The following is a 27224-nucleotide window of genomic DNA, read 5'->3' as shown; positions in this document are numbered from 1 at the left end:
TATATTATTATTTATTATTGTAGTCTCGGTACTGAATAGCCCAAAAAATAACATGAGTAACATTAGGAGAAAGTCAACATGTAAAAGCTCAAATGCTTTCATATAATCAGTACAACATCATACTCACTAACAGTAAGTACTTGGGAACATAAGTCTGTGAAACATGGTATGACCCAAAAATAGAAATTGTCTGGGATAATTTCCATATGCTTAACATAAAATATCATGAGGGATTTGGATGAGACACTAAGGGATGCATTAACTTCTGACTCTGAATAATTATATCTTTGTATTACACAACTGAGAAGCTAAAACAGATAGCTGTGAATGTATGTAAAGGGGAGTCAATCATAATTACTTGCCTGATTTAACAGCTGTGCTTTTTGAAGAAGAATATTCAAGAGTTGATGGATATGTCACACCTTTTCTTGGCTTGCCCTCTACAAAAAAGTCATTAAAAAGCATCACAAAAAATTTCCAAGTTTTCTTGCAGCAAAACTCCCATCTAATATATTAATTCAGAATCAGACCCCACTTATTTACTGCCCAAGTAACTTTCTTGTAGATTTCTTTCATCTGATGGCAGAATCTCAAAACCATGCCACTAAACATAAAAATTCCTAAATCCAACATCATAAAAAACAAAAAAATCAACCCCCAAACAAAGAAAAACAACAGCAATAAAGACAAAAATCAGAATTAGAAAGCATGAAAATGCAGTGCTGGGAAGGATTTGAAAAAGTCAGTTAGTTCATTCCTTTGCTCGAATGGTGTTCAGCAGAAGGGCACTATTCCTGAAGGACATCTGTACAACCTGTACTTAAACCCACAGCCTCCCCAGGCAGCCTTTTCCAGTACCCCACTATGCAGTTGAATTAGAAAGCATGTTTGATGTGGGATTCATTTCGTCACACACATGGCACTCATATCTGACCTCACTTTTGCAACATGCCATTTCTGGCAGCAGTCTTGTGCAGTAATAACAGTGAGAGAAGGCTATGCTTTTGTGTGGGAACATATGGTATCTATATTTAGATCTAAAATGAGGGTCCTGTCTTAAAACAATGAAGTATGTTTCCCAGTTAAGCTTTGAACCACAAATCATTTTAGTGCTGCATCACATGCCATCTCTATTGGTACACGTTGCCATGCAATTCCATCTCTTGAGGCAGTTTTTATATTCCCATATATCACTGAACGTGTTGCAGGGAAGCCCAGTGATGGAGAGATGCTCTGCTCTCTAGGAGTTGGTGGGCTTCTGGACCATGGTGACTGCCTCCACAAGATGCTGTGCTATGTCATGTGTGTCTGGACCACCTCAGGTGGGACCTACCTCCTTCAAAACCTGAGTCATAATGGTGATGCTAGGTTTGCTTTCCTTTGTTCTTTCTGTGGATTTTTTTAAGAAGGTGCATACGGCACTGTAAGTGTGCCAGTTGTCCTGGGTGATTAATCCGGAGACCAACAGCACTGAACAGAATTAGCTGCTACAGACTGAGCTACTCTTGGGAACTGGGGGCTATTTCCTCTGTGATGGCACACAAAGAAAAGTATATGCCAGAGGAGCTGGTCCTCTGTGTGCAGGGATGGCCATGGAGCTGAAGTGGCACTGTCCTTTGTCCCTTTTCATGTTTCTTCTTTGATTTACTCTTCTCTGAAATTTCAGATGTTATTAAAAAACCCTAGATGAAGATGTTAGTTTGAGATACTAATGGAGTAATGATGTAAGGATCTCACAGAATCACAGAATGGTAGGGGTTGGAAGGGACCTCTGGAGATCACCTTGTCCAACCCCACTGCTTGGGCAGGCACACCCAGAGCAGGGGGCACAGGAACACATCCAGGCGGGGTTTGAATGTCTCCAGGGAAGGAAAGTCCACAGCCATACATGTTTGCCAAACATGTTTGCCATCCCCATAGGGGATGGTGAGAGCACAGAGGCAGATGTCTGTCTCTTGAAGCACTTCAGCCCATATCTCCCCCCATCACCACCACCTGAGCCACTCTCTTACAGAATGGTAGGGGTTGGAAGGGACCTCTGGAGATCATCTTGTCCAACCCCCTGCTTGGGCAGGGACACCTAAAGCAGGGGCCCAAGAATGCATCCAGGTGGGTTTTGAATGTCCCCAGGGAAGGGACTCCACAGCCTCCCTGGGCAGCCTGTGCCACTGCTCTGGCACCCGCACAGGGAAGACGTTTCTTCTCATGTTTAAATGGAACTTCCCATGTTCCAACTTGTGCCCATTGCCCCTTGTCCTGTCATTGGGTACTAATGAAAAGAGTCCAGTCCCACCCTTTAGATATTTATAGGTATTGATGAAATCCCCCCTCAGTCTTCTCTTGTCCAGGACGAACAAACCCAAGTCTCTCAGCCTTTCCTCATAAGGGAGATGCTCCAGTCCCCTGACCATCTTCGTAGCTCTCTGCTGGACTTGCTCAAGCAGTTCCCTGTCCTTCCTAAACTGGTGCACCCAAAACTGGACACAGTACGCCAAATGTGGTCTCACTAGGGCAGAGCAGAGGGGGAGGATAACCTCTCTCAGTCTGCTGGCCACACTCTTTTTAATGCATCCCAGGATGCCATTGGCCTTCTTGGCCACAAGGGCCCAGTGCTGGCTCAGGGTCAGCTTGTTGTCCGCCAGCACTCCCAAGTCCTTCTCAACAGAGCTGCTTTCCAGTAGTTCAGCCCCCAGCCTGTACTGGTGCATGGGGTTGTTCCTCCCCAGGCGCAGGACCTTGGACTTGCTCTTGTTGAATTTCATGAGGTTCCCCTGGGCCCAGCTCTCCAGCCTGTCCAGGTCTTGTTGGATGGCAGCACAGCCTTGTGGTGTATCAGTCACTCCTCCCAGCTTGGTATCATCAGCAAACTTGCTGAGGTTATGCTCTATCCCATTGTCCAGGTCATTGATGAATATATTAATGAATCTAATCCATTTCTCATTTACAGTGGCATAAACCAAGAGCAGCTCCACTGAAGTCAACATAGACCTGCCAAACATCAGAGCTGGCAAGTTAGCATGCAAGAACGAGTGGAAAGAGCTTCCTCCTTGCCCTCAGGTCTCTCACAGAAGCTGGCCTAAGTGAAAGGCAGCAGGTCTTCCCTTCCACTTCCTGCCTAGCCAAAACCACGATCAGGAGCCAAACAGGACTAGGGAGCTATTTGGCAGGCAGATGGAATGGTTATGGGATTGCAGATGATTTCTAGATGGGTTTCTTTATTCCCAACAGAGGCAGAGTTGTCAGGTACGAGTGGTTGTTAGACAGATGCAGCAATAGCGTAATAATCTGATTTTAATTTAGAACACTTCTGTGCTAATCTGATACCTAACGCAAACCTGAAGCCCACTGTTGTGCAAATAAACTAGCTGGCATGGGGCTGGCTGCTCCTGGACTCTGGGGTTTTTGATAAACAGCAACTTGCATCCCATATGCGACCAAGAGGTAGGGCTGAGGCCTGACTGAATGTGCCCCTGCTCTCCTGGAACAATAGTAATATGTCTTTTTCCACTGTCTGGAAAACATTGCATCTAGGTCAGGGTTTGCTTAACATACTTAAAGACGGGTTTACCTTTGGGCTGAAAACCCTCTCACACTTATTTGTGACTAGCAAACCCAGAGGTTTAGGACTATTTTCTTAACCCATTAGCTGTAAAACTCCCACTAAACTGAATGGAGTCATTCAGCTGAGTGCCAAGGCATTTCAGTGCTTGAAAGTGAATACCAGTGCATTTGCATACCTCCTGGTGTGCTGGCTGCTTTAATCCCAGAGGACAGACCTCATCCCCCTCTGCCCCTAAATCATGCCACTTCATCGTCTGGGTCCCCCGAGGATTCCTCTTCTATGCTCTTTTGTGCGGATGCTCATTCACAATTTAAACATCACAAAATCTTGGTGACAATATCCTAACTAGAAACAAACTGTTGGCACATTTCCAGGGTACCGTAGCACATACAGGTCTGGTCTGCTGAAAGGGAATTCAGCTAGAGAACAGGGGATTCAGTTCAAGGTCTAAAGCTGTCCTGAAATTAATGCTTTGGCTGACTTTGTATTTTTTATTGGGGGATGCTTTATGCAGCTCTGTCTTTTTATGACTCATAATTGTAAAAACAACCCAACTCGGATCTTTTTGAGAATGTGGTCTGTCTGTGTTCAGCCTCAGGCTGCTGAGATGAATAGCGTAGCCTTCTAGTGGTTTTAGTGTTCTAAATTTCTCTCTAAAATCCTAAAATACCCACATTATCAGTAGTTATAGTGAGAGTTTTCTTCCCATTTATATATGAAATATGTTAGATTTACACTTGAGGTAGTTTATAAACTAAGTAGTTCCACTGACATCAGTGATAGCACTTGGCATGCATAGAATTAAGTGCATGAGGGACAAACCTCGTCATGCTTACACATACCCAGATTTCTCATCATCCCCTCTTACATGTGCTTGTAACGTTCTCTTGTATCTTCTTTTATAGTGTCTTATTTATCAAGAATAAAGATTTGTTACTATAAATCAAAAATCCCTATAGTTTTATGGGATAACAACTGAGAGGTTGCTGAGGTAAAAACCCATCTTATTTCCCATTTATGTACCAGAATTACAATGAGCTGTTTGTTGGGGGAAAAACAGCAACACGTAGCAATTCAGCTATTCCAGGAGATTCCTACTCGTCCAAAATAAATCACTCACATAATGTGGTGTACCCGTGGCAAAATACTGTAAAAAGTGGATCCAAACATATTAATGTAAACTCCAGGTGACCATTTGTTTTGGTTAGTTTCTGAGACCTTCTTTGCTGTCCACAAATTTTCACATTTTTAGTGGCTGTTCAGTTGCTTGAGCTGTTGATTTTTTCAGGAATGATACAGTTAACTAACATCAATTGGTCATACCTATCCTAAACCTCCAAAAGTACAGACCAGCAAGAACTGACTCACTGTATGGATGCAGCAAGAAGTTAGATTTATAAATTGTATGTAAAGCAATGTAAATTAGACCCTCCTTTCACAGAGGTGGAATGAGTGTAAGTAGGTTCAAGACAACCTGAAGCTGGTGTAAAGGGGATCTAATTTAAAAAAAAATCTGTGAATGTTGTCAGTGAACCAAGTGAGCTGCTGCATGTACTATGGGGAGAAAAAGGGAATGAGCGTTAACTTAGGATGGCTTTCCCTGCACTGAGTAGATATCAAAACTGTTTGCTAACAGAGGTGGGGAGAAATCATAACATACTTAGGATGCACCAATAGAATTGCTTGATATAGGATTTGCATGAATACCATATGGCTATATGTGTCTTGAGATGGGTTGAGAGAAGTCAGAAGTTTCTTCAGAAGATGCTAACTCAGGTGCAGGCTGAGGATGCTTCAGAAGGATAAAAGGCCCTTTAGGTCCCTTAGCAGCACTACTTACCAGGGTGGGAGAGCAAGTGCAATAGGAAGACCTCCCCCTCAGTGTCAAGGCTCGGATTTTATGCGTCAATAGCAAGAGTTAAGGTGCTCTCAGAGAGTCAACCCAGACCACCTGTCACCTCCCGCAGTGGGCTCAGAATCACTCTGGGCTGGACCGAGAGCACTGCTGGTGGGGTGTATGTCTCTGCGGGCTATGTAAGAAGCCCAGAATAAAAACTGTCTTAAGTGCGTTATTCTTGCTAGAGCTAGGTGATGTGGGCCTGCGATGACTAAACAGGTCTTTAAAATGAAAAGGCTGTTTCCCCATCCTCCTGTTGCTGCTTGGCTGGCTGGGCAGCAGGGAGCAGCCAGGGAGGGCAGGTGGCTCTGGTGCTCCACTGTGGTACCTGACACAAGGAAGGACTCCCTCCAGCGTGGCAGTGACAGGGACCGGACCCCATTGGAGAAGCTCCCACGGTAACCGGAGTGGCCAGCGACTTTCTGGACAAGAATCTTCCCGCCTGCGTTGTCGATTACACCACTGCAAGGGAAAAACATGGTGTCTGAAGGTGGAATTTCCCCCCCCCAAAACTTAGAAACTGTTCAACAATGCAAGAGGTATGAAGTGGTCACTTCTACCTTTAAACCCGGGGCTGTAGTGGAGCTATGATGCTACTGCTAAGTCTGCTACTAAGAAATATTCATGCTTCTGCCACACAGAGAAGAACAGTTTGTTACAAAGTGCACTGGCATCTGTTTGCTCTTCCTACTGATCTACTGGTCCTGTGTTCAAGGTCGACCCAGTGGTACACAAGAACAAGCTACTGCTTTCATCAAAATTCCTGCAACCTTCATTAAATGACTGACGATACCAGGAGAGGTAATCAGAGGAGGTTTTGGGCAAACCATGTGACAGAAATACAAATTTGGGGCAAACCTCCCACTCACTTGACTACTTCTTTTGTAAAAAATTAATGCCTTCTTTGAATTCCAGTATATGCTATCTGCAAAAAACTAAGCCTGGTTCTGACCTCAATCTGGAGTAAACTAAATGCAATATTTCTGCAAGCTGTAGAAAACCTGGCAGGCTCTACCTGCGGTGTACATTAAATGGTTTTTGACATATGACATGTATCTCAAGACAAACAGAAGACCTTCGCTGTATGCAGCCTAACCATCAGTAGGAAAGCAGGCAAATCAGGAAGCGACTGCGACTCTAGAGGGGTGGTAGGACTGGCAATAATGATGCCATGCAGGAAAATAAGTAATGAGCAGCAAACAATGGTGAAGCGTATGCTAGAGCTGTAGATTTCTCTGATGGCTGCAAGAAGCTGCTGGTAAAATAACTGTAAGGAAAGGAAATTCACTGTCTGTGGAAATGCAATATATAAGCTAACAAAGCTAAACCCAGCTGGCAAACAAGGAAAACTGAAACCTTTTCTGCAGCAATACAGGCAGCCAGCATTTGAACTGTGGGGAAAATTGCAGTCTCTATCAGAATTTTGTAACGCCTCTTTGGGACAACCTCTGCATGCAGAGGCAAACGATTTCCGCTGTGCACTAGTATCTGAAGGAAGAATTTGTTGTCTGAAAGCCAGTCACCTGGCAGTCATCTTCCCAGCAAGGGGCTGAGCAGACAGAGCTGCCTCCAGGAGGTGGCAGCCCTATGCACGCAGGCACGTCAGCTTGTGCGCTGGGCAGAGCAGAGGTAAGGTATAAAGTTCCAAAGCCTTAACTTTTCAACTTTACTCAAGATCCCAGCTATTTCACAGAACTGGAACCACTGCAATAGCTCAAATAATTCCGAATGAGGTCAAGTTGTCAATAAGGCTTTATAAGTTCTTACTGCATTTTCACCTGAATGCATCCTTCCTACACTTCTGGTGTGTTTTGGTTTTGAAGCTATTCTCCATTAAAATTGTATGCACATTTTTGCACGGCTAATAAAACTTAGCAAAATTTGTGCTGTAAGATTTGTGTTATATATTGTCTTGCCCAGTGTCCTTTTCTGCATCAGGAAAGCACATTACTCAGCCTTTGATGTCAAGGACAGTTAAATTCATATCTGGAGAACCAAAGTCAATCCCAGAAGTATGACAGTTATATGTATTCATCCGTGGTGATACGCCTATTTTTTTCTGAAGCTACTAATAGTAGCAGCAGCTCAATCCCTGTCTTCCACTTGAATAATACTAGTACAATAGTAATTTGCTATGCATGAATGAGAGCTCTGCAGATCTCAAGATACTTCTCAAAAGGCTGAGAAATGTTTTCAAACATGACTGACTTCAATAGGAATACAGGATTGACAGCACTTTATAAGCTTGGATCCATTGCATCACACATGGACTTTCTTGCAGGTTTTCTACTAGAACAGCAGCCTGCAATCAAGCCTATAAGGCAGTGGGACTTCAAAGGGTTTGAAAAGCTGAGTGCTCCCTACACTGAAATGATGGTTTTGTCTGAGTGCCTTGCTCGTTTAAACTCACTCACCTGTGAATTGCAGCACTGCACACACTGGAAAAGGAAGCGTAAATGTCTGTGCCATAAACACGGTATTTTACATCTTGACATCCAGGAGGGCATTTTGCAATGAATTCTGGATTGATTATCTTCCCCGCCTTGACATCGCAATCGATCTGAGGTACATCTGTGAGTGCAAGATGTTGGTAAAGTCAGATTGAATATTTTCATAGCTGAGTGATCTTGTAATGAAACGAGTAACTGAGTGACAGGGATGCCCTCCTCTTATGCCTTCATATCAATGGTTTCGGGATACAAGACATGTCTATGTGTTCTGCATCTACAATATAACACATAATAACCCCAATTCTGAGGGATGCGGCTGTAACTAAGGATGGTGTAATGAAGCCTGAGGATATTTCTGACCAGTGTTTGCTTCTCTGAAGGAAGTAGCCATTATGACACTTTTCTGGGGAGAGAAAGACGTGTAGTCACCCAGGCTGTGGTTAACATGTGGGAAGGAGGGAATAGGGGAAGAGGTGGCTGTGTCAGGACCAGCAAGGACTGTGCACACACAAGGCAGATGCTTCCCAAGCCTCCCGATGTGCTCATGTAGCTCCATGCAATCTATAACGCCAGGCTGCAGCCCATTATCTTGTTAATTTTTAAAACTATTTGCTGGGTACAATTTACTTTGAACAAGGGGTTTAAGTGTGCGTTCACAACCTCGCAGCAGGCTAATTTGTCAAGTAAACGAGCAAAATAACCTGTGGACAGAAATGCTTTTACAGCAGTATAGCTGACAGTTATACATCTAGTGCATAGGACGTGCACCACTTGTCTCATGCTAATCAGCTACATATGTTTTGTGTTACAGCAGGTCCATTTCACATATTTGTCTCTCTGTGAAAACCTTAGTGCTTGCTTAGATCCTTGTGTGATACCTAATGACCTATGAAGACACATTTTAGTAGCGAAGTACACAGTTTTCCCTTTACATATGTTCAGTAGCACTTTACTTAGTGATTTGATTTCAGTAGAAGAATCTGTTAACACACGCTCCCATTGCCCCTGCAGACAATTTTGAAGAGTTACCAGAATATAACCTCACTTTACACTTCTTTTATGCATCAGACATGCGTGCTGTAAAACAGCCAAGAGTACTGCTGGAACCACTTACATAGCTTAGCCTTTTTCATCTTCTTTGTGGCTTCTTTAGCTGCATATGTACATATAAGAAACACACCTAAAACAAATAAAACATAGATCAGGAAAAAGGAGGACTGTCAACATCAGTCACCACAAGCTCCTGTGCATAAGATTTGCAAAATTTCAATCAACAGGTTGAAAAAATGAAATGGGAATATTCTCAGCCACAGCTAGGTTTCTACCTGCTGGTTAACTTTGCAGTGAAGATGGCATCTACCCTGGGGCAGGTTTCTGAAGAGGATTAAAGATCAGTTCAGCTCACACATTCATCTGTGGAACTCACTATCAAAAGATGACATTGAGTCCATGTGGTCCAGAAAACCACAAAAAATCCCAGTATTTCCACAAGCAGTGGAAACTTTTTGCAATTGGTGTGATAGAGGTGTCAGTTGAACTATATGTTGTGTACAGGAAGCAACTGGGAAGTTAGGGAGAGAAAGATCCTTCTTAACAGCTCGGTGGGGAGGTTATCCCATAATTGTGCGTTGTGGCATTTCTCTCACCGGTGGTAGTGGGTATGGGATACTGGGCAGCATTACAAACCATATGAGGTTTTAGTGTGGCATGACCCAGTGTGCTGTCCCGTAAGGGCACTGATTTTCTTCAGTAAGTAGAATCATGGTTTGAAAAGTGTAGTAGTAAAGGAGACAACACTGTTATGTTAAAACATACCTCACAATACATGCATGTAGCTTATCTTGTTAGGTTACTTGCTAAGTGCATGACATACAAACCCTCTTCATTTTCTGTGCTTATTTTATAAGCATTATATTATGGGTAATTAATAACTTCATTACAAATACCTTGACTTTCCTATTCACCTTTCCTTTCTCTGAGCTTTCAGAGGGAATTGAAACTATGGAGCGTTGGCCGAGCCTCTCATCATTTATTAAGTTACTCTTGCTGAAATATGCAACAGCAGTCTTATTTCTTTGTTGCTCTTCCCCCTGTTGACTGGTTGCAGAGAGTTTGTAGACTTAATCATTCCTAGAACTCACGCTAAAGAAAAATCAGTCTCATGGTGCCTGAAGTGACAGTGTATAGATGGGTACTGGGGCCTTTTGTCACTGGTGCAGTTGTGTAATCAAGGCAAAACTGTAGTTAGGAAAAAATAAGCAAACCAGTGGAAAATAAAGTGCAAAGCCCCAACTACATGCAGTGTTAGGGCATAATTTAATGTGGAGAAAGTGATTTGGTCTCTTAGTAAAGGCAGAAGAACTACATAGATAGCTATGAACTTGAACTAAGCATGGCTATTCTGCCAGACTTGAGGATCCCAGCCTGGGAATACCACAATCAAAGTTATCCGGCACTACAGCACCATTAGGCTATGTGGTGGCTGGATCGCCATCAAAGGGAGACATGTAGGTAAAGTGGGCTAAGAAACTGTGCTAGTTCAACCGAAGTGTTCATGCAAGATGAACTGAAAAATCTGGAGCCTCTACAGAAAGCAAGATCCTGTCTGACTTCCGGGGAAAGAAAATAAGACACATTTATAGCTTTTTCTTTGGCACCTTCATGTTCATGGAAAGAGCAAGAACACAGAAGAAAATTGGGAAGGGATGCTCCCATGTAAGAGACAGCTGATTTTTCTTTGGAGGGAATCTTTACATTACAGGCATTTTTCAGGTCCAGTTGTGCCATCTGGTACAGACTGCATGCAGCTGGTCATGTACTTAGAGATATCTTTTGGTAATTAATATTGTTTCTATGCCAAAGTCAAGAATTTTGGGTAGCTCATTTCTGAAAAGCTGTGCCAAGGCTTACTCCACCAGCCATTGCGAGCTTTATCAGCCATGGATTCCAGACAGAAGAGAAGCCAGCAGCCACTGGTCAGCCAGGACAGGAGGACACAAACCCATGAGCTACTAATTGCATCACATCAACTGGACTTACCAAAGAAGGTTGCAATGACTATGGCCTTCATGGCGAGTAAAACAAAATCTGGATGTGTCACTAAGAAGCACTGAAAAGGAAAAGAAGAGTACATCAGGCTGCATTCAGATGACACTGGAATGGGGGAGAGAAGAGGGGCCATGCACTTTTCTTCAACCTTTCACCGTCCTCACATGCTGCATCCTCTTCTCATGCTTTGCAGAGCAGCTGATGTCCCCAGAGGAAATGGTGTTTGGGCTGTGGCACTCCCATAGACTGATTTTTTACTTCTGTCCAAGATTTGCCTTTTACCTCAGGAAACCAAGACTTCATTCCACATACTTATTTCTGAAGTCAGTGGCAGGAGAGGGTGTGATGGGTACGGACATGCTCCGACAGCTATTCAAGCTCTTTCACTACTCTTCTAAGACATAATCACAGAAACTGCACCATGTAATCTCATAAAGATTCGGGGAACATAAGTCCGTTCACTCCTGAAGGATGTGGTGTAAAGTATCTTGCAATTGTGCCGTCGTTTGTGAGCCAAATTACTGGTTTCTTTCCTTTTCTGAGGATGTGTGTATGTGCATGAGCACCTGAGTTTAAAAGGTATCTGACAGAGCATCTGGACAACATTTTTCTCTGGGTCTGCATATGTGGTTCCTGACCCCTGCCACCCCTGAAGCTCTTGGCCAGGCTACAAGAACACAAACTTCTCAGAGATAACACCTCTCAGCTCCTCCTGAGCATCACCTAGGTTGGGCACTCACTTATTAATCTCATTAAAATACTACAAGATGCTTGACAAATATCAGAGTAAAAAGTCTTAGAAGGAGAAAATATTTGTGTACGGTACTCAAGGATCAAAATAAACTTGGTCTTCAAAGAAAATAATTACAGGCTTACTCATGGAAATATTTGTCCTAAAATAAAAATTAGCTTGCTATCAACAAAGAAAATAGATGGAATGTTAAAGCTGCAAATGATCAAGAAAAGCAAGATATCTGCCTCCTGGAAAAACAGCAGTGGCATATTGTGTACTCAGAACCAGGGCTTTAGCTGCCCCAGAAAGAAATTTAGACTGATGAGGCAGATACAGGAGAGAGAGAAAAGAAATCTGTAATCTGTCTTCATATACAGTGTTTCCTCATTTTTTATTTCAGTTGCTCTTCTTTTTCAAGCAAACCACATGCTTCTTGAGTGAGGATGACTAAAATGGTATGGTAGACTAAAATGAGTTCAGCCAGTAAAAAGCCTATATCTTATAACCCTTTTTACATGGACCATCTGCACCTCTGATTTTGGCTTCTGTGCTATGGTCAGAGAACTTCAAATGCCAGGACATACTAACAGTGTCACTTCCTAATAGTACTATGCCTTTCCTTAATGATGTTCCTAAAACAGTCCTCCTGCTAGGATGCTAAAGCAACAGAGGTTGCTCAGAAGATGCCAAACTGAATCCTGGGGGTGTGGAAAGTGGCTCAACATGGTGAGTTGACATGGTCTTTCTGCAACATGATGGACAGTGCAGTTGGGTTGACCCCAGACTGTACAAGCCATAGCAGCAAGAGCAGTTATGTGGTAATATTCTGCTGCCACTGTTAATTTCCATGAAAAAAACTTGCCCGTCTCCTGGGAGAAAAAGCTGTTTTAACCATCTACTGCAGTATATTTCCACTGTGAAGCGGCTAAAGGAAATAGTAACAAGCTGTAGAAGAGAGTTCAGAGGAACTCTCTTCTACACAGACTCTCAGATCAGCAAACTCTCAGATGCTTTACTCTTCACTTACATGTCTCAACCCATCACCATGTCAGAGGTATCCAAAAATTGTCCCCTGCAATGAGTTCTCACTTGAAGACAATCCCAGAAAAAGAAGAGGTAGAATAAGAGTTGCAAGTCATTTGCAGAACCACCATGCACCTTAAAGACTATACTGGCACTGACATGCTTTGGAAAAGGCATCTTAATATGAGCATTCCCAAAATCTGCAGCAAATAAATTCAGCAGCGACATCTTTATTTAAAGTCAAAGAGAGCTGTGAGAATTTGTCCTGACAGTACTTGGCTCGGTGCTGAGGCATCTTCTTCCCCAGTTTGATTACAGTAGAAAAGGTCTGAGATGATAAAGAATCCATGTAAAAGCTAGTTTTATGGGTGAGTTGCTGTGTGCTCTGTGGGGAAAGTCCAATACTACTTAACTTTCCCTGTCTCACAAACGTAAAGCCACCTGTACTACTGGTGATGCGCAAGACTTCTCCTTGCTTTTGGAAGGCCCTGCTGTCCCCAAGCCAAGGCCAGCCACCCCAGGAGCCATTGCAGTCCTCTTGGGTGGCACTGCTCCAGGCAGGGCTGCATTTTCAATCTCTACCTAGTCTGCTGGTGGCATTGCTTCCCAAGGCAACAGAAAGTAGGCTTTTTTCCCTAAAATATGAATTTCCTGCAGAAAGGCCAAGAAATCTAAAAGGAGTTCCTGTGTAAAGCCTGTTGGGGCAAATGAGCTCAGCAGACCCCCTTAGCCTGCAATAACAGATATTTTCTCAATAAGATAGTTAATAAAAGCATTTAGACAAGGCTGTTATATTTACTTAACAGATTTGTTGTCATAGCTACACACAAAAGCATCCTGTTGTGGACTCTGTACTTTTTCAGGTGTAGTTTATACTAGTATCCTGGTGGAAATAAATTATAATAGTAAAGAAACTTATTTTTGCCACTATATTAATTTCTACAATAGGTACTGGCAATGCCAGGAAAAATACAGGCACATCCTGTGACATAGCTTTGGTGGTAACACTCTCAAGGGGGTTCCTGACCTTCAGACCTTGGGCTGTCACATGGGAGAAAGTGCATGAGGATTTACACTGCTGACCATTAACAGTCAGGCTTAGAGGCTCCAAGCTTTCCATTGTGGGAAGTCTGTGTGCATTCGTTGTATCTGGGGCGTAGGGAGTCACCCGATTTAAGCTGTGTGAGATCTGCTATACTGTGCACTAGCATGGGATTTGCTACTTCAAACTGTTAAAGGGAGCAAAAAGCTGGAATGAAACAGTGGGGTTTTTTGTTTCTCTGTAATGGAAAGGGAAAGCAGGGCTCCAATCCATGCATAAGACAGGCTTTTTAGTCCAAGTAGATCCACTGGGAGCTTTGCGGATGTTTTATCTTTAGATCAAGGATGATACTTTGCTATTAAACCCAAAACTATTGTTCATTTACCAAATTAATACATCCCATTAAAACAAAACCAAAAGTTTCTGCTTTGGATTGGTCTGTAGTATGAGTTTTACTGACATTTCTCCTTATCTGTTTTCCATTAATGCAGTGTTTGCAGTCCCAGTCAGCACTGGTAACTAGTGACCATTCAGTACTAAATTTCCTAAACTCTGATGGATTTTTGTTTATCAGAGTCCATTTTCCACCTGTATCATTCACAGTGCCATAACAGAAGTTCTCCTTATGCCAGCAAAGCAGTTAAGTACATGCAGTACATTAACATGTGCTTAAATCCCAGCTAAGTCAAGTACAAATGTAGTAAGAAGCACCTCCTTCAGTGTTTCCCAGTGCAGATCCTATTTTATCTTTTAAAATCAAATTTCTGTTTGAAAGAATGGTGATTACTTTTTCTCTACCACAAATACTTGAAAAAGCTTGAATGTTAGGGAAGAGACAGAGTTAGCAAACTATTCTTTCTGCATATAAAGTAAGATCTTTTTATACGGACCTTTTATTAACAGCTTGGCTTTTATAAAGAGCTGACAGAGTTGTTGCATGTTACTAACAGTAGTACATGGTTTAAACCCATGTACGTTGTCACTCACTCTATGGCAAACCATAACACTTTCTGATGGAAGTGTAGGTTTTAAGTCCTTGATTTTTGGTGTCAGGCACAGCTGTCCATTCCATGTGCAAAACTAAATTCTTGCTGGTGCCACGTGCTTTGTCTCTGCAGGAGTAAGCAGTTTATTTCTTGTTATCTCCTGTGCGCAGAAATTAATTTGAGTATTCTTTTTGTACCACAATAGTGTGTGTTATTGTTCCCCTTCTCAAGGAGTTGTAATTTCACAGCAACAATGGCACCATAAAAAAACAGAAGCAGACTTTGTTTGAAATTTATCTGAGCAAGTAGCATGGAGTTAACAACAGCAACCCTGTGGGCTGAGTTAAGTATGCGCCCTTTATGGGAAAAGTAAGTGGGCTGGGTGTAGGTGTGAGTAAACTGGTTTGGATAAACAAGAGCTGATCGTCGTCTTCTAGAATAAAATGCTTTAGGTTTCTTTTTTGTTTTCTTTTGTCTCTTCTTAACAAATTATTTAACCCTTTCTGTTTTTCATGCTTATGCTCTGTCCCCAGGGTGTTGCACTTTACTCGGCCGTACAATAGATGTTCATTTTGGTGTACGCTAGGTAATATGGCTACCACTTGTCACATGCCATTTATTTTCACCATCTTTCTTGTCAGAGGGAAAAATGAGGTACCCTCAGTGCACAGTGTTGCTTTGAAAGCCTGTACCTAAAAAAAATAATCTAGTGGCTGTTTATTTTGTTTATTTTAAAAAGGCAGATGATGAGTTCTGCTGAGCCAAAAAAGCCAAGCTGATAACTGTATTTCATTTCAGAGGCTTCGATTGCCCTGTAGGTACCCCAGGCCAGGTCACAAAAGGTAGAATCCAAGGTGCTATTTTGCAAGGGTGAGCTTGTTTGCATGGGGTGCTGGACTTTACTCTTTGGGTGGTCTGAAATAGAATATATGCACCCAGGAATTAAAAAACACCACAGAACTCATCACCTTCTGTTATAAAAAAGGTGAGCAAACATTCACCTGTTTTCTTTCATACATGAAGGACAATGGAAGTGGATTGCTATAACTGAAGCAAGAGAAAGCTAATATCTGTACTAGCACCATTTGCAAAGATAAGACATGATATAATTCACCATATCAAAGAGAATAAAAGAAATGAATTGCTCATGCTGTGGGAAGTATCAATAAAGAAACTCAAGGTTTCCTGTACCATGTGCATTCTTCAGTCTTTGTCAGCTTTCAGAGGAGCCTCTGCTGTGGTTGCAAACCCCACATCTTGGCCAGATAGCTGGAGACAGGTGGAACTAGGATTGAGAACCCAAAAAGCTTCCTGGAGGTGGTACTGAGCTTCAAAGCACCATGGTACACTCTGCTTAATTATCCAGTGCCTCAGAAAGAGCCAACAAGGAAACTCAGGCCTCTATGGCCGCAGGTCTTTCCCTTGTGATGGAGGAGCTGTAAGAAGTTTCATATGTCACACATTAGGCACTTGTGTGTTTAATAAAATGAATACACTTTATGAATATATGTTAAACAAGTTTCTGAGCCTGGGGACAGCTTGTGCTTTTGCCTTAAAGAGGCTTTGCATTAACATACACAGCTAGCATTAGGATTACAGTCAGGGCTGTTCATTTCGGATAATTTCCTTTACCACCTAAGCATTAACTACAGACATAGCTGCTTTCTGTGGCCATACGAATCCCACACCCAGTCAGTGGTGGTCCTCCACCCCCACAGTAGTGACCCCTTCGACAGCCAGGGGACAGCTGCTGCAGTTTCTCCTTGCCTTTTAGGTCTTTTCTTTCAGAGATGGGTGCTGAGGACTTGAACACTGCTCTGTTTCTTAAACACGTGCTGGTTTACACCATACTGCTATACAGAGATAGCTGTTGGCCCTGTTTCTCAAAGAAGTTCAGCAGACTGGTGTCAGGGTGTGGTAACTACAGGCATGTTGGGCTGTTTAGCCTACTGGGAGGTCTGTGAGCTGCTTACAATGGGTGTAGCTTTATTGCCCCTAATAAGCAAAACATTGAAACTTTCCCGTTTGGCCTGAAAGACCCTGGCTACCCATGCACAGCTCAGAGGTTGTCAGAGGTTATAACCTCTGCTTGGAGAAGCCCCAGGAGTTCAAAATGACCCTGGAGAGAGCAGAGGCCTCACCTCTTGCAGGCCCTTTGTAAAGTGAAGAGATTTTTTGAGAGCGAGGGGGCCATCCCCACAGGTAATGAGGATGCCTGGGCACATTGTTGCCTCTCTACTGAAACTAGGCCACTGTGCATCTGGGAACCTAAGCGCTGTGAAGATGCCCACAGAGCCTTGCTGATGCCGTGTGGTTTGGGCATTCAGATGGGGAAAATGATGTAAGGTCCTAGGACCTTCCATCTCCCTGGACTCACTCTACTTCTTATGTAGTAATGAGCTACTGTGAAATGTATGTTTCTTCCAGGAGCAAAGCCAGAGACTCTGGCTCTGCTCTGCTCCCAGGCAAGAAGTAAGTCAGGCCCCTTCTTGCTTTCTTTCTTTCTGACTCCACGTTTGGCATTCCTGGTTGCACAGGGGTCCTGCTTCATCATGGAGAATGGGGGTATCCCAATCTTTTGTGCCCTGGAGTCTGATGATGGGGCCCTCTTTGGTGACGAAGGAAACATGGGTTCAAACTCTTTGAGACCACAGACAGCCCTGGTACAGTTACCCCTGATTAAGGGTTCTCACCACTTGCTTTGTATTACAAAAGCTTTGATTGTTGTGGATGCTACATCATGTTTTAAATGGTGCCTGCTCTGCTCCATGAGGTCTTTGACTCATAAGAGGGCTAGGGGGACTGCCGGTAGCCAGTACCTTTCATGGGGTACCTGTCAGGTCACTCTCAAGTTATTGAAGTGAAGCATGGGAGGATTCAGAGGTCTAAATTCTACTTGTGCACTTTGGGCACAAGAGTCCTTTTTTTCAGAGCTGCTTTAAGAAACACTTATATGCAGACTCGCAAGAGGAATTTAATCCAAAATAGCTCCATTCAGGTAGGTATAAAGAAGAGATGCTATACCCAGCATTTTAGAGCCAAATAAAAACACCCAAGCAGCCCTGCACTACTCATTTTGTGTTCATGCAATGCCCTGAAATTAAACCAACATAAGGTTGAAGTAACAGTGACAAATTATTCCTCTACTTTCCACAGAGCTCTTTCAGAAGAAGGTAGTTTATTTAGAACTAGTGTGATTTAACTTGCCAGACTTTTCTTAGGGCCTAAATAAAACTGCAATGATTATACTTTTTCATCTAGCTCAGCAAGGTAACCATCAATTATGCTGGTCTGACCTGCCCTTTTCAGCAAAGGAAGAGATACATTTAGAATATGCCACCCACTTACAGAGAAAATATAATTTGGACTATCCAGATGACAATTTCTATGAGGATCATTATACTGTACTTTCCTGATTTCTGTTAATGTATTATGCATGATTTTTTTTTTCATTTTGATGCACAGCTTTTATGGCTCATTGGGAATCACTGTTAGATCAAGGCTGTGAATCCCTATCCAGACAAGTCCCTCCCTCTGTCCACCTCCTCACCACAGCCCTTGTCTGCTCATGTATCTGTCCCGTTCACTCCCAGGCCTGAGCCCATGCTCCTGCTGCGTGCTGGAGCTTGCTCACTGTTGCAGAGAACTTCTTTCCCTTTTCTAATTTAACTACTTCTGCTTAGCATCAGTCAGACCCCAGCCAGGTATAATCAATCCCTGGCACTGCCATTTTCCCCAAGAAACTGAGGCCAAAGGGAAGTACCTGCAACTCAGCAGTGCCCGAGGGCTGTGCTAGCTTTGTGGCATGAGATTCATGGCCACATTTCTTTCACTGTTTAGAAAGTGTACCATTTTCTATTTCCAACAAATGGTTTTAACAAATCAAAGTGACGTTTAAAAGTGTGATATGTGGTTTCTCAGGTCGGCTGCACAATGAAAAGAGCACTGACTAACCATGTTATTGTGCTGCCTGCAAACTAAGAATTACTGTAGTGTGTAGAATTCCCCCGAAGGTACATATTCGGTCTGAAAGTGGAGAATTTGTGTTAAAGGCACTGAAGAAACTGCACATCATGCTGGGGATGGTATTTGGAATTTCTGTAACATGTTCAGACAAAACTTGACACCTTTTTTCCTTTTTTTTTGGTAGAAATTTAAAAGGAGAAATCTAGAGAAACTTTAGGATGTTTACTCTCTGCTTATTAAAGCTACATGTGTCCCTTTACTACAAAAGTGAGTTATATGTCTAGGTCGAAAGCAAAACTGATCCTTAAGCATGCTAGTAAATTTATAGATCTCACAGAAAACCTTTACCAATTCAATATCTCCTGCAGTCACTATGACTACTGATACCTCATGCCAAAACCATGGACTGGTTGGATAAGGATTCAGAAAATACATGTAATTTAGAAAAAAATCTGGAACTATCCTAGCATGTGGCACTGGTTCAGAATAAGGCAGTAAGTGGTGAAATTCATCAATGTCTAGTAATGACAACTCAGTCAAGGAAGCATCTTACACAAAGTATCTTCAGCAAATCAGGAAGAACTGGGGAAGCTGTAGAAAGCTTTTTGAAAAGCTAAGCTGAAATCTGCTTCTGCGGTGGAAACCAGTGAAACGAAGTTAAGAAAGTAGTTTCAATTTTGTTATTGTTCTCTGTAAAAATTATAGTCTCATGCTCCTTGTGCCACTTAATATTTTCCTCTTATATACTTTGCACTTTTCAAAAAACATTATTTCTTCCTGACTAACTGCATTATTCCTGCTTGGCAACCTTTCCCTCCAGCTTTCTCAGATATCTCTCTGATACCTTTAGTTTAGAAAAGACCAACCCATGCTAGGAAGCAGATTGCTACAAAAGGTGAATCAGAAAACAACCCCAAAATGCCTTATGGCCCTCAGCCATCTCCTAGTGCTGCTTTGCTGGGACCTCCAAATGTTTTGCCGCCATGAAGGGTCAGGTGCCGAGGGGCAGGATGCCCAACCCCACATCCCAGGACATTGTGTGTGGCCACCCTACCCCATGCCCTGCAGGTGGAGCCCAGTCTCCCCCCATCCTTGGGCATGGGATATAGAGGTGCCACCTGGACACTCAGGATATGCATGAGCTGTTGTGGTAGCCAGGTGCAAAAGGTACATCTGGGTCTCCTCCTGGAGGTGGCATTCGTGTCCTGCTGGTCTGAGGCATGAGGGGGTCCTAAGGCCACTGTGCTTTCTCATGCTCCTCACAGAGAACATCAAAAGCTAGTTTTTAGTCTAGTCTAGTCTTTAGCAGAGTCTACCAATACTTCTGTGGATAAGCTGGATGCTTCTCATCTCCAGAGAGACCTTTGGATCTGGAAGTCTGTCCTGTCTCCTGAGTTGGAGATGAGTCCTGCTCCTCAAGGTCTCATAGTGAAAGGCTGTAGCAAGGATGGAGTCTTACACCTTGTTACTGTGGCAGGCTGACCTTCCCAGCTAGTCTTTGTTGTTGCTTTGGCTTTGCTACAGGTTGTTTCAGTTATATCTCTCCCACCTGATGCTGGTCTGCAGCCCACCTGTAACCCAACAGGCACATTCAAGCTGAGGTCTCTCATCAGACATGGCTGTTGTGGAGGGCTATTTGAAAACTGTGGACCTGTGAATACTGTTTCCATTTTTTAATTACTACAGAAGACATCTCAGGACTCCCTGCTGCTTTTGGGATGAAAGCGAGCTATGGGTTTCCATGAGTGCCAGGATTATAAATGAGGCTATTATCGGTAGCACTGCATTTCTGAAAACATGCTGTTGGTGGAGGTGCTGGTGAGAGACCTGACATAGTGTAGGTCAAGCTGTGAAGCCTTACGGCGTGTGTGTTGGCAGCCCTTGTCAACTGGCAGGAGTGGGCTCTCTAGCATATGGGTCATACATACAGACAACATGAGGGATGGTTACGCTTCCAAAACTACATCCCTCAATATCTGACTGCCCTAAAGGGGCCTTGAAGAGCTAGAAAACATGGTGGCAGAGAAAGTGGCCTCCAGAGCCTGGTCCTGGATACAGTGACAGTGTAGGTGTAGGCAGAAATTTTTGAGAAATGTGTCTCAGGACCAGGCTGACACCAGTTTACTAATTTTGCATATTAGAAGCTTTTAAAACCCAGTGTTTCAGCATAGAGATGAATCACAGGATTCTGTTTCTGAGAGCCCAAGATCAAAAAGGGAAACTGCTTATCACAGAGTCTGTGAGCAGGAACTTGTAATTTTTGTTCTTTAGTTTTTAATACAAAACTAAGCCTGAAGACCTCAATATTGCATAAGCTACTTCCATCCTCAGGAAGCTTGTTCTGAACTTTGGCATTAGGAGATTACCATATAAGCTTCTACATCAAACCTAATTATTGCCTAACTTATGTATTTCTTTCTACACACAGATTTCACCATTGAGAATAGAAGATGTAGACCATGGAAGTCTGAGACTTTAAGTCCCAAATTACCACATATTTTGAGATGAAGTTTGGTAGAAAGACTGCCCCAAAGCAGGGTGAAAGACTTGTCTTATTTGTGTGATGCCTTTATTTGACCTTGCAGGCAATTCAATTTGTACCAAGTTGTCCACTGCAACTACTCTAAACTTCTAACCTTTCCTGTCCCTCATCTGGTCACTCCTCTCCTTCCCATTTAGCCTCATTTCCAAACACCATCTCTTTCTTTGTATGCTTCATGTACAAAAAATTCTTCCACCAAGCCCAGGAGAACAAAATGCTGGAGTGCTGCAGATGCATTGCGAGAGAGGTGAGGAAGATGGGCTCCCACCAAGGTGAGCAGGATGGATTCCCATCACTCTCAGCTGGCTGGCAGCTGTGAAAATAGCCCCCAGAGTCATGGAGCCATTATCCTTTCGTAACTCTGACTCACTGAAGGTGACCAGGGCCAGGATACACAGCACTGCTGCCAGCTTTCCTCTATGTCTCACCCTTGCTCTGTGGACTCAGGGGTAAACTACATATTTGGGAAAAATAAGAACTGAGCCTTCTGAATCCCTAAAGGAACCTGGCAGGGAGATCGAGAGACACAGAGGCGGCGCATCCAAACTTCCCTGTAAACAAGAGATTTTGGAGAGGTAAAAATTTCCACAGTTTTATGTACAAGCCTGGAGGTGCTGGAAATCCCCAACTCATCCTGGTGGGGACATTAAAGAACTGCATGAAACTATACAAAATCATTCAGAATTTTCCCAGAAATTTTGGCACATGTAAAACTGTCACTTGGAAGTCATGCGCTTTCTTTCATATGAAACCAGCTGCCAGCTGAGAGACTGTTGGCCACAGTGTTACATGTGTTACATTTACAAAGCTATTTTATAAGGTGACAGGCTGAAAACCAGTTTGCAAATGCAAGTTGATCTTGAAAGTACCTTTTATATCTGTGTCTATGGGATGTTCTGTAGAATGAGATATATTAATGATAACTGACACAGATCATGTCTGAATGTGCCACTGACCTTTTAATACGCTGTGAAGCTCTGGAGATAAAGCAAAGGTAGGATGAACTTAATGGGTGCTAGAAAGCCTGTTCAGTCATGTAAGACTTGTCAGGTTAAGAACTGCTTAAACCTAGATCATTTAAATGAAGCAGAGGTGGTTATAAATACTCTTCTGAATGCAAACGCGTTTCCAGTTTGGGATATGAGCTATAGATTTGGGTGCTGTGCTTCAAAAGGGAATGCAAAAGCTACAGATGGTGTTATTTTTTTTTTAACTAAAATACATTTTCATGAGAAACATTGCTGGTCATTGGGAAATTTTCTTTCTGATCAAGACTTTTTGGCTTTTTTCCAGGGCTCATTTGCTGAAAAAAGAACCTGAATAGGAAAGGCAGTCCAAGGCAACCCAGCCACATCCTGCTGCAAAGGAGACCAAAGATGCCAGCCCAGAGAAGGTGGCAAAAGAGGTGAGGTCAAGGCAGCTGCAGAAAGGAGCAGGCTCTGCTCGTCTGCTGGCAGGGCACTGGCAGAGGATGTGGGAGCAGCCCTCAGACACCACTAAATGTACAGCTGCCCCAGCACAGAGTTTGGTGCAAAATGTTTGCAGAGTCCAGACCAAATACTCGGGTAGCTGAACCATGAGTTCCATGCTGTCAGGACTGCCTGCTTCTGATACCTCCCAGGGTCATGTTACCCACACAGACTGCAATCTCAGCTGGCCAGTATAGCTACCCCATAGATGCCTTAGGAGCCTACATAATTTCAGTAGATCCCCGACTTGTCTGTGAGCCACGGCACTGGAGGAAAAGCCCATACATGCTCTTGTTTTATCTGCAGCAAGTCCCTTCACATCCCACTTTTCTGCAGGACATTATCAGGTGTCAGTAAAAGGCAGTCTTACTGCCCCCCTGCACAGCACTTGCAGCAGTGCCTGCTGTCCCTTTGGCTCAGGGGCTAAAGGAGTTCACGAGGGTGATGCAGGCTGTTGTGAGACAGAGAGTCAGAGTTTAATTTATTAATAGAGATACAGTCTAAACAGCTACAGATTTTCTGGGCACTTCTGCACCTCTCTGAGCCGCTTCTGTGGCAGGGGGAGGCTGCACTGCCTGCGCAGCATTCACCCAAGCTTTCCAAGTGTGAAATGTGCCGCAAATAAAGGAACCAGAATGCAAAAGAATGGCAGCTGCTCTAGGACTGTCAGAGAGGCTCTTTTACAGGCGAATGAACCGTCAATTTGTAGTAAGACATTGTTTTCTAAACATAGCATAAAAACTGTTATCTTGCCTGGCTGGTCATTAGAAGAGAGATAATTATAGTCTCTGTGTGACAGCCGGGCCCAGAACAGGGGCCACATTGTTCCAGGTCCCAGCTGAGCTCTAGCATGGGCACCCCAGGCCAGCGCTGGGACAAGGGGTCTCCTTGTGCCCCAGCAAGTTCAAAAGAGGAATTGAAGTGCTCTAAGTAGGTGCTAAGCACCTATTTCTCTCTCTGACTCTGGCCTTAAAAACTACTCCACAGGAGAAAGGTGAGGAGGGCAGACCTGTACTGCTGTAGCTGCATCTTCCCTGGCTTTATGTACAACACATACTATGATTATTATTTTTCTCTCCTTTACAGTTTTGCATTTATTTTTGTTTTGTTCTGTGTTTCTGTTTTCCCACACAGACCAATGAGTCCTGTATGATGGGTGGGCTTTCTGAAGGAAGGACTTATTGTCTCTTCAGTGTCCACTTCCTGAGCCCTGAATGGGAGGTCTAAATCTCAGCTGATGCTGCAGCAAGCTGGAGGAGTCCTGGTGGACTCAGAGCATCAGGGGGCCAGAACATCCCCCAGAGCTGTCAGAAAATCCTGGACTATTGCTTTTCACCACCCATCCGGAAAAGACAGTGCCTCCCCACCCCATTGCAATGGGCCAACACGCAACTCTGCTCTGGCATCTGCCCGTGGCAGTCCCTCTGTATGAGGAATTCATGTCTATGAGTGCCACAGCATTTTTCTATGTGTTTAGTCTCAAAACATTGGAGAAGGGATACAGTCATAGCTGCAGATAGTAAACTGAGCTATCACTTTTATTACTTATTTCAGCCAGGTGCCCTAAACCACTTACCTATCATCATTTAGGAGACTTTTGGTAAAACAGAGACTTAAACATGCATGTCCTGAGACTTGGGTTAGCATTTAAAGCTACTGGGCAGTATTTTCTATCCAGAGCTTTATTTGTGGCTCAGATGTAAAAAACAAAAAGTTAAAAATTCTCCAGGCAGACCAGGTACAGTCAAGTCTTTGATGCCACTGTTATGTAAACTTCAGATTTATTTTTAGCAATGTTTTCTAAAAAGCAATGGCCAGAAATAATAAATAATTCTGTTGTTTCACACGAAGTAATTAGCCTGCTTTCCCAGCTTCTGAGTTCATACTGTGGCTCAGGCAGTCCCTTTTCAGAAATATTCCAGTTAATCAAGTCTGACAAAAGAAAGTGTAAAAATTAATTTCCTACTACTTCTGTAAAGTAAGTGGCTGGGTGAAGAGGGAACACCTTGTTAATGTCTCCACTAAGGAATGACTTTGGTAGGTTCTCATTCTTATTAGACACAAGAGGATCCACATGGGGTGTCATTCTTGCATCCCAAGTGTGAGGAAAACTGGTTTAGCTAGTAAAACTACTTGGTTCAGCCAGCCAGTGGCAAGTCATGTGTAAGAATACTACTAAGGAAAGAAGTGTCTTACAGAAGAGTAGTGAGCAAGTTAAGAACTTAACATTCCTACTGCAGGTGGAAACACAAGGCAATATTCAACTATATTGACAGGACAGTCAAGGTTTCTTTTTTTAAAAAAATATTTCTTATGCCTTGAATAACAGCAAGACAGGAAGTCTTTTCTGTCATCCCAGTGAGATCAACCTCAGCAACTTGAAGGATTAGATAAAATATGCAAGCAAAATAAGTCTGCTTAAAATAAAATATTAATTTAATGTTCCAAAAGTAATGTGCATTTGTAATGCAGTTATTTTTGCTTAAGACCCCTTTGCATCTCCGAAAGAGACCTGTCTTACAGTCATGACTGTCATTCAAGCGATGAACTGAACAGAATCTGAAGAACAGGGTACTACAGATAAAGAAAAAAATAGGTATTATTCGAGTGCAGTCAAATGCAAGGTGTTTTTAACTTTTGGATATATGATAAAATACAAGCTATAAACATATATGACTCCATTGTTGTTCTCAGTCAAATATATTTTAAAAGCCATCTAAACTACTTTTTCTCTGTGTGTACTTGCTTGGTGGGTTTTGGTGGTTTTGTTTTGTTTTTTGTTTTTGTTTTTTTTTAATTTTGGCAAGGTTAGAGGAAAAGGAGTGTACTCCAAGGAGGATCTGCCTCTGTAATCTGTAATTCTGTTTTTGCTCTGGATGTGGCATGGTTCCCATAAACTCTAGGAACAAAATATTAACCAGGGTTGAAAGTTTGCTTGGGGCATTTGGTTCATGTTCATACTAGTCTGAGAGAAATGGCATTTTGAAGAGGCTTATCGAGACTCTAATCTTTCTGCAGAAAGCTGACTGGCTGTGGCAGGCTTGACAATGCTATTCACTTTTGGAGCCTCACAAAACAAGCACTCACCACAAAAGGACATCTAGCATCCAGGCTACTGTACTGTGCATACATCTGTATCTATCCATCTAGCAAAGTTGTTGACACCATATAAATACAGATCACTAGAATAATACTATTTTCCATTCTCTATCTTGAAAATTGATGTTCCCCCATGTCAGGTAGTGCTAATTAATGCTACAACACACACCTTTCTATTGATCAGAGAGACAAAGGAAAAGTCTTGAAAGCAAAACCATTTTAAACCTAGGGAAGAAGTTGTATTACCTATTACACATTACTTGAACAGCAGGCATATATATGTTGATTGGTGTGTGACTAATATACACCATTCTTTATCAAATAGTTAAACCGTTGCTGATCATGCAGTGAGTATGTATGTCCACTTTAACAGTAGGGGTTTAATGCTTCTATAAATACTTAATGAAGTATATATAATTTAAAGTACAGTTTCATTCTACATCTATGTCTTCATCCTCTTAGGTCTGTGATGCACACAGCTGGAATGCTAAACAAAAAATTTACTTCCCTACAGTTTCTTAGCAGTTAAAATATTTAACTATTATCAACAGGCAAAAAAGCAACTCCCCCCTCACCCCCATAAATAAATATAGCAAAGAAATTACATCAGAATTACCTTGCTTGAGGTGTGCAACTTTTTATTCCTTTTCTCCACACAGTATGAGAGTGCTATTTTTTCCAAGCTTTTCTGTACCCCAAACTCCAGCTAACATTATTCTACAGAAGGAGAGGCAGGCAGTGGAGGGAGGCCTGGACACCTTTTCTCTTTCAGAGAGGAGCTAATCAGACATTCCCATCAAGCTCTGAGCTCTGTGAAAGGCACATTGCTCTCCCTCCCTCTGTTCCTCTCTCCCTCTCTGTCTCTCCCTCCCTCTGTCTCTCCCTTTCCCTCCAGCACACACAGACGTACAGAGCTCCTTACACTGATTTAGCAGCTGAATTAGGCGGTCCTATTTTAAATAAATGTTCCCTCCCACATATTTTTGGTAGGGATTTCTATGTCTCTTTTGCACTAGCCTGTCAGGTTTTCAAGTTTTTCTCTTTTGGGAAATGAAGCTTTACTCAAATGATGTTTTGCTTGAATTTTTTTCAGTTTCCCTGTGCAGTTCATCACTGTAGTAAAAGGACTACAACTAGTAGCCAGGAGTAAACTACACAGCTCTAAAGATTATAAATACCAGATTAGTTAGGTGCAAGTCAGTTTTAAAGAGGGAAAAGAGCTTTTGAAGAGACAAGCTGTGATGCCTTCACTCATACGAATAGCATCATATTCCTCAAGCAGTTTCCCTGAAGTCAGAGGATTAGTGACAGAGCAGGTTAGCGAGTCTGGCCACAGAGAGGTAGAAATATGACACAGGGGTTAGCATGGACTTCTTTCTGATGAAGTTGGGTGAAGAAATTTAATAA

The 27224-nt window shown here is 42.8% G+C and overlaps 1 protein-coding gene across 2 annotated transcripts in view; it reads right to left on the bottom strand.

The window, feature by feature from the left end:
- VIT (vitrin) overlaps positions 1 to 26727 on the bottom strand; it is a 57565-nt gene extending 30838 nt beyond the window's left edge. For both annotated transcript variants that reach the window (XM_064445868.1, XM_064445870.1), the window contains exons 1-6: positions 26434 to 26727; positions 10949 to 11018; positions 9024 to 9089; positions 7874 to 8030; positions 5788 to 5921; positions 363 to 440 (exon numbers count right to left, since the gene is read on the bottom strand). In XM_064445868.1, coding sequence (XP_064301938.1) covers positions 363 to 440; positions 5788 to 5921; positions 7874 to 8030; positions 9024 to 9089; positions 10949 to 10979 — 466 coding nt within the window. In that variant the 5' untranslated portion in view covers positions 10980 to 11018; positions 26434 to 26727. The remainder of the gene's footprint in view (positions 1 to 362; positions 441 to 5787; positions 5922 to 7873; positions 8031 to 9023; positions 9090 to 10948; positions 11019 to 26433) is intronic.
- Positions 26728 to 27224: the final 497 nt, after the last annotated feature.

Source organism: Phalacrocorax carbo, chromosome 3, assembly GCF_963921805.1.
Source record: "Phalacrocorax carbo chromosome 3, bPhaCar2.1, whole genome shotgun sequence".
NCBI lineage: Eukaryota > Metazoa > Chordata > Aves > Suliformes > Phalacrocoracidae > Phalacrocorax > Phalacrocorax carbo.
Note: the sequence above shows the minus strand (reverse complement) of the source record. Positions and strands in the feature narration are given on the sequence as shown.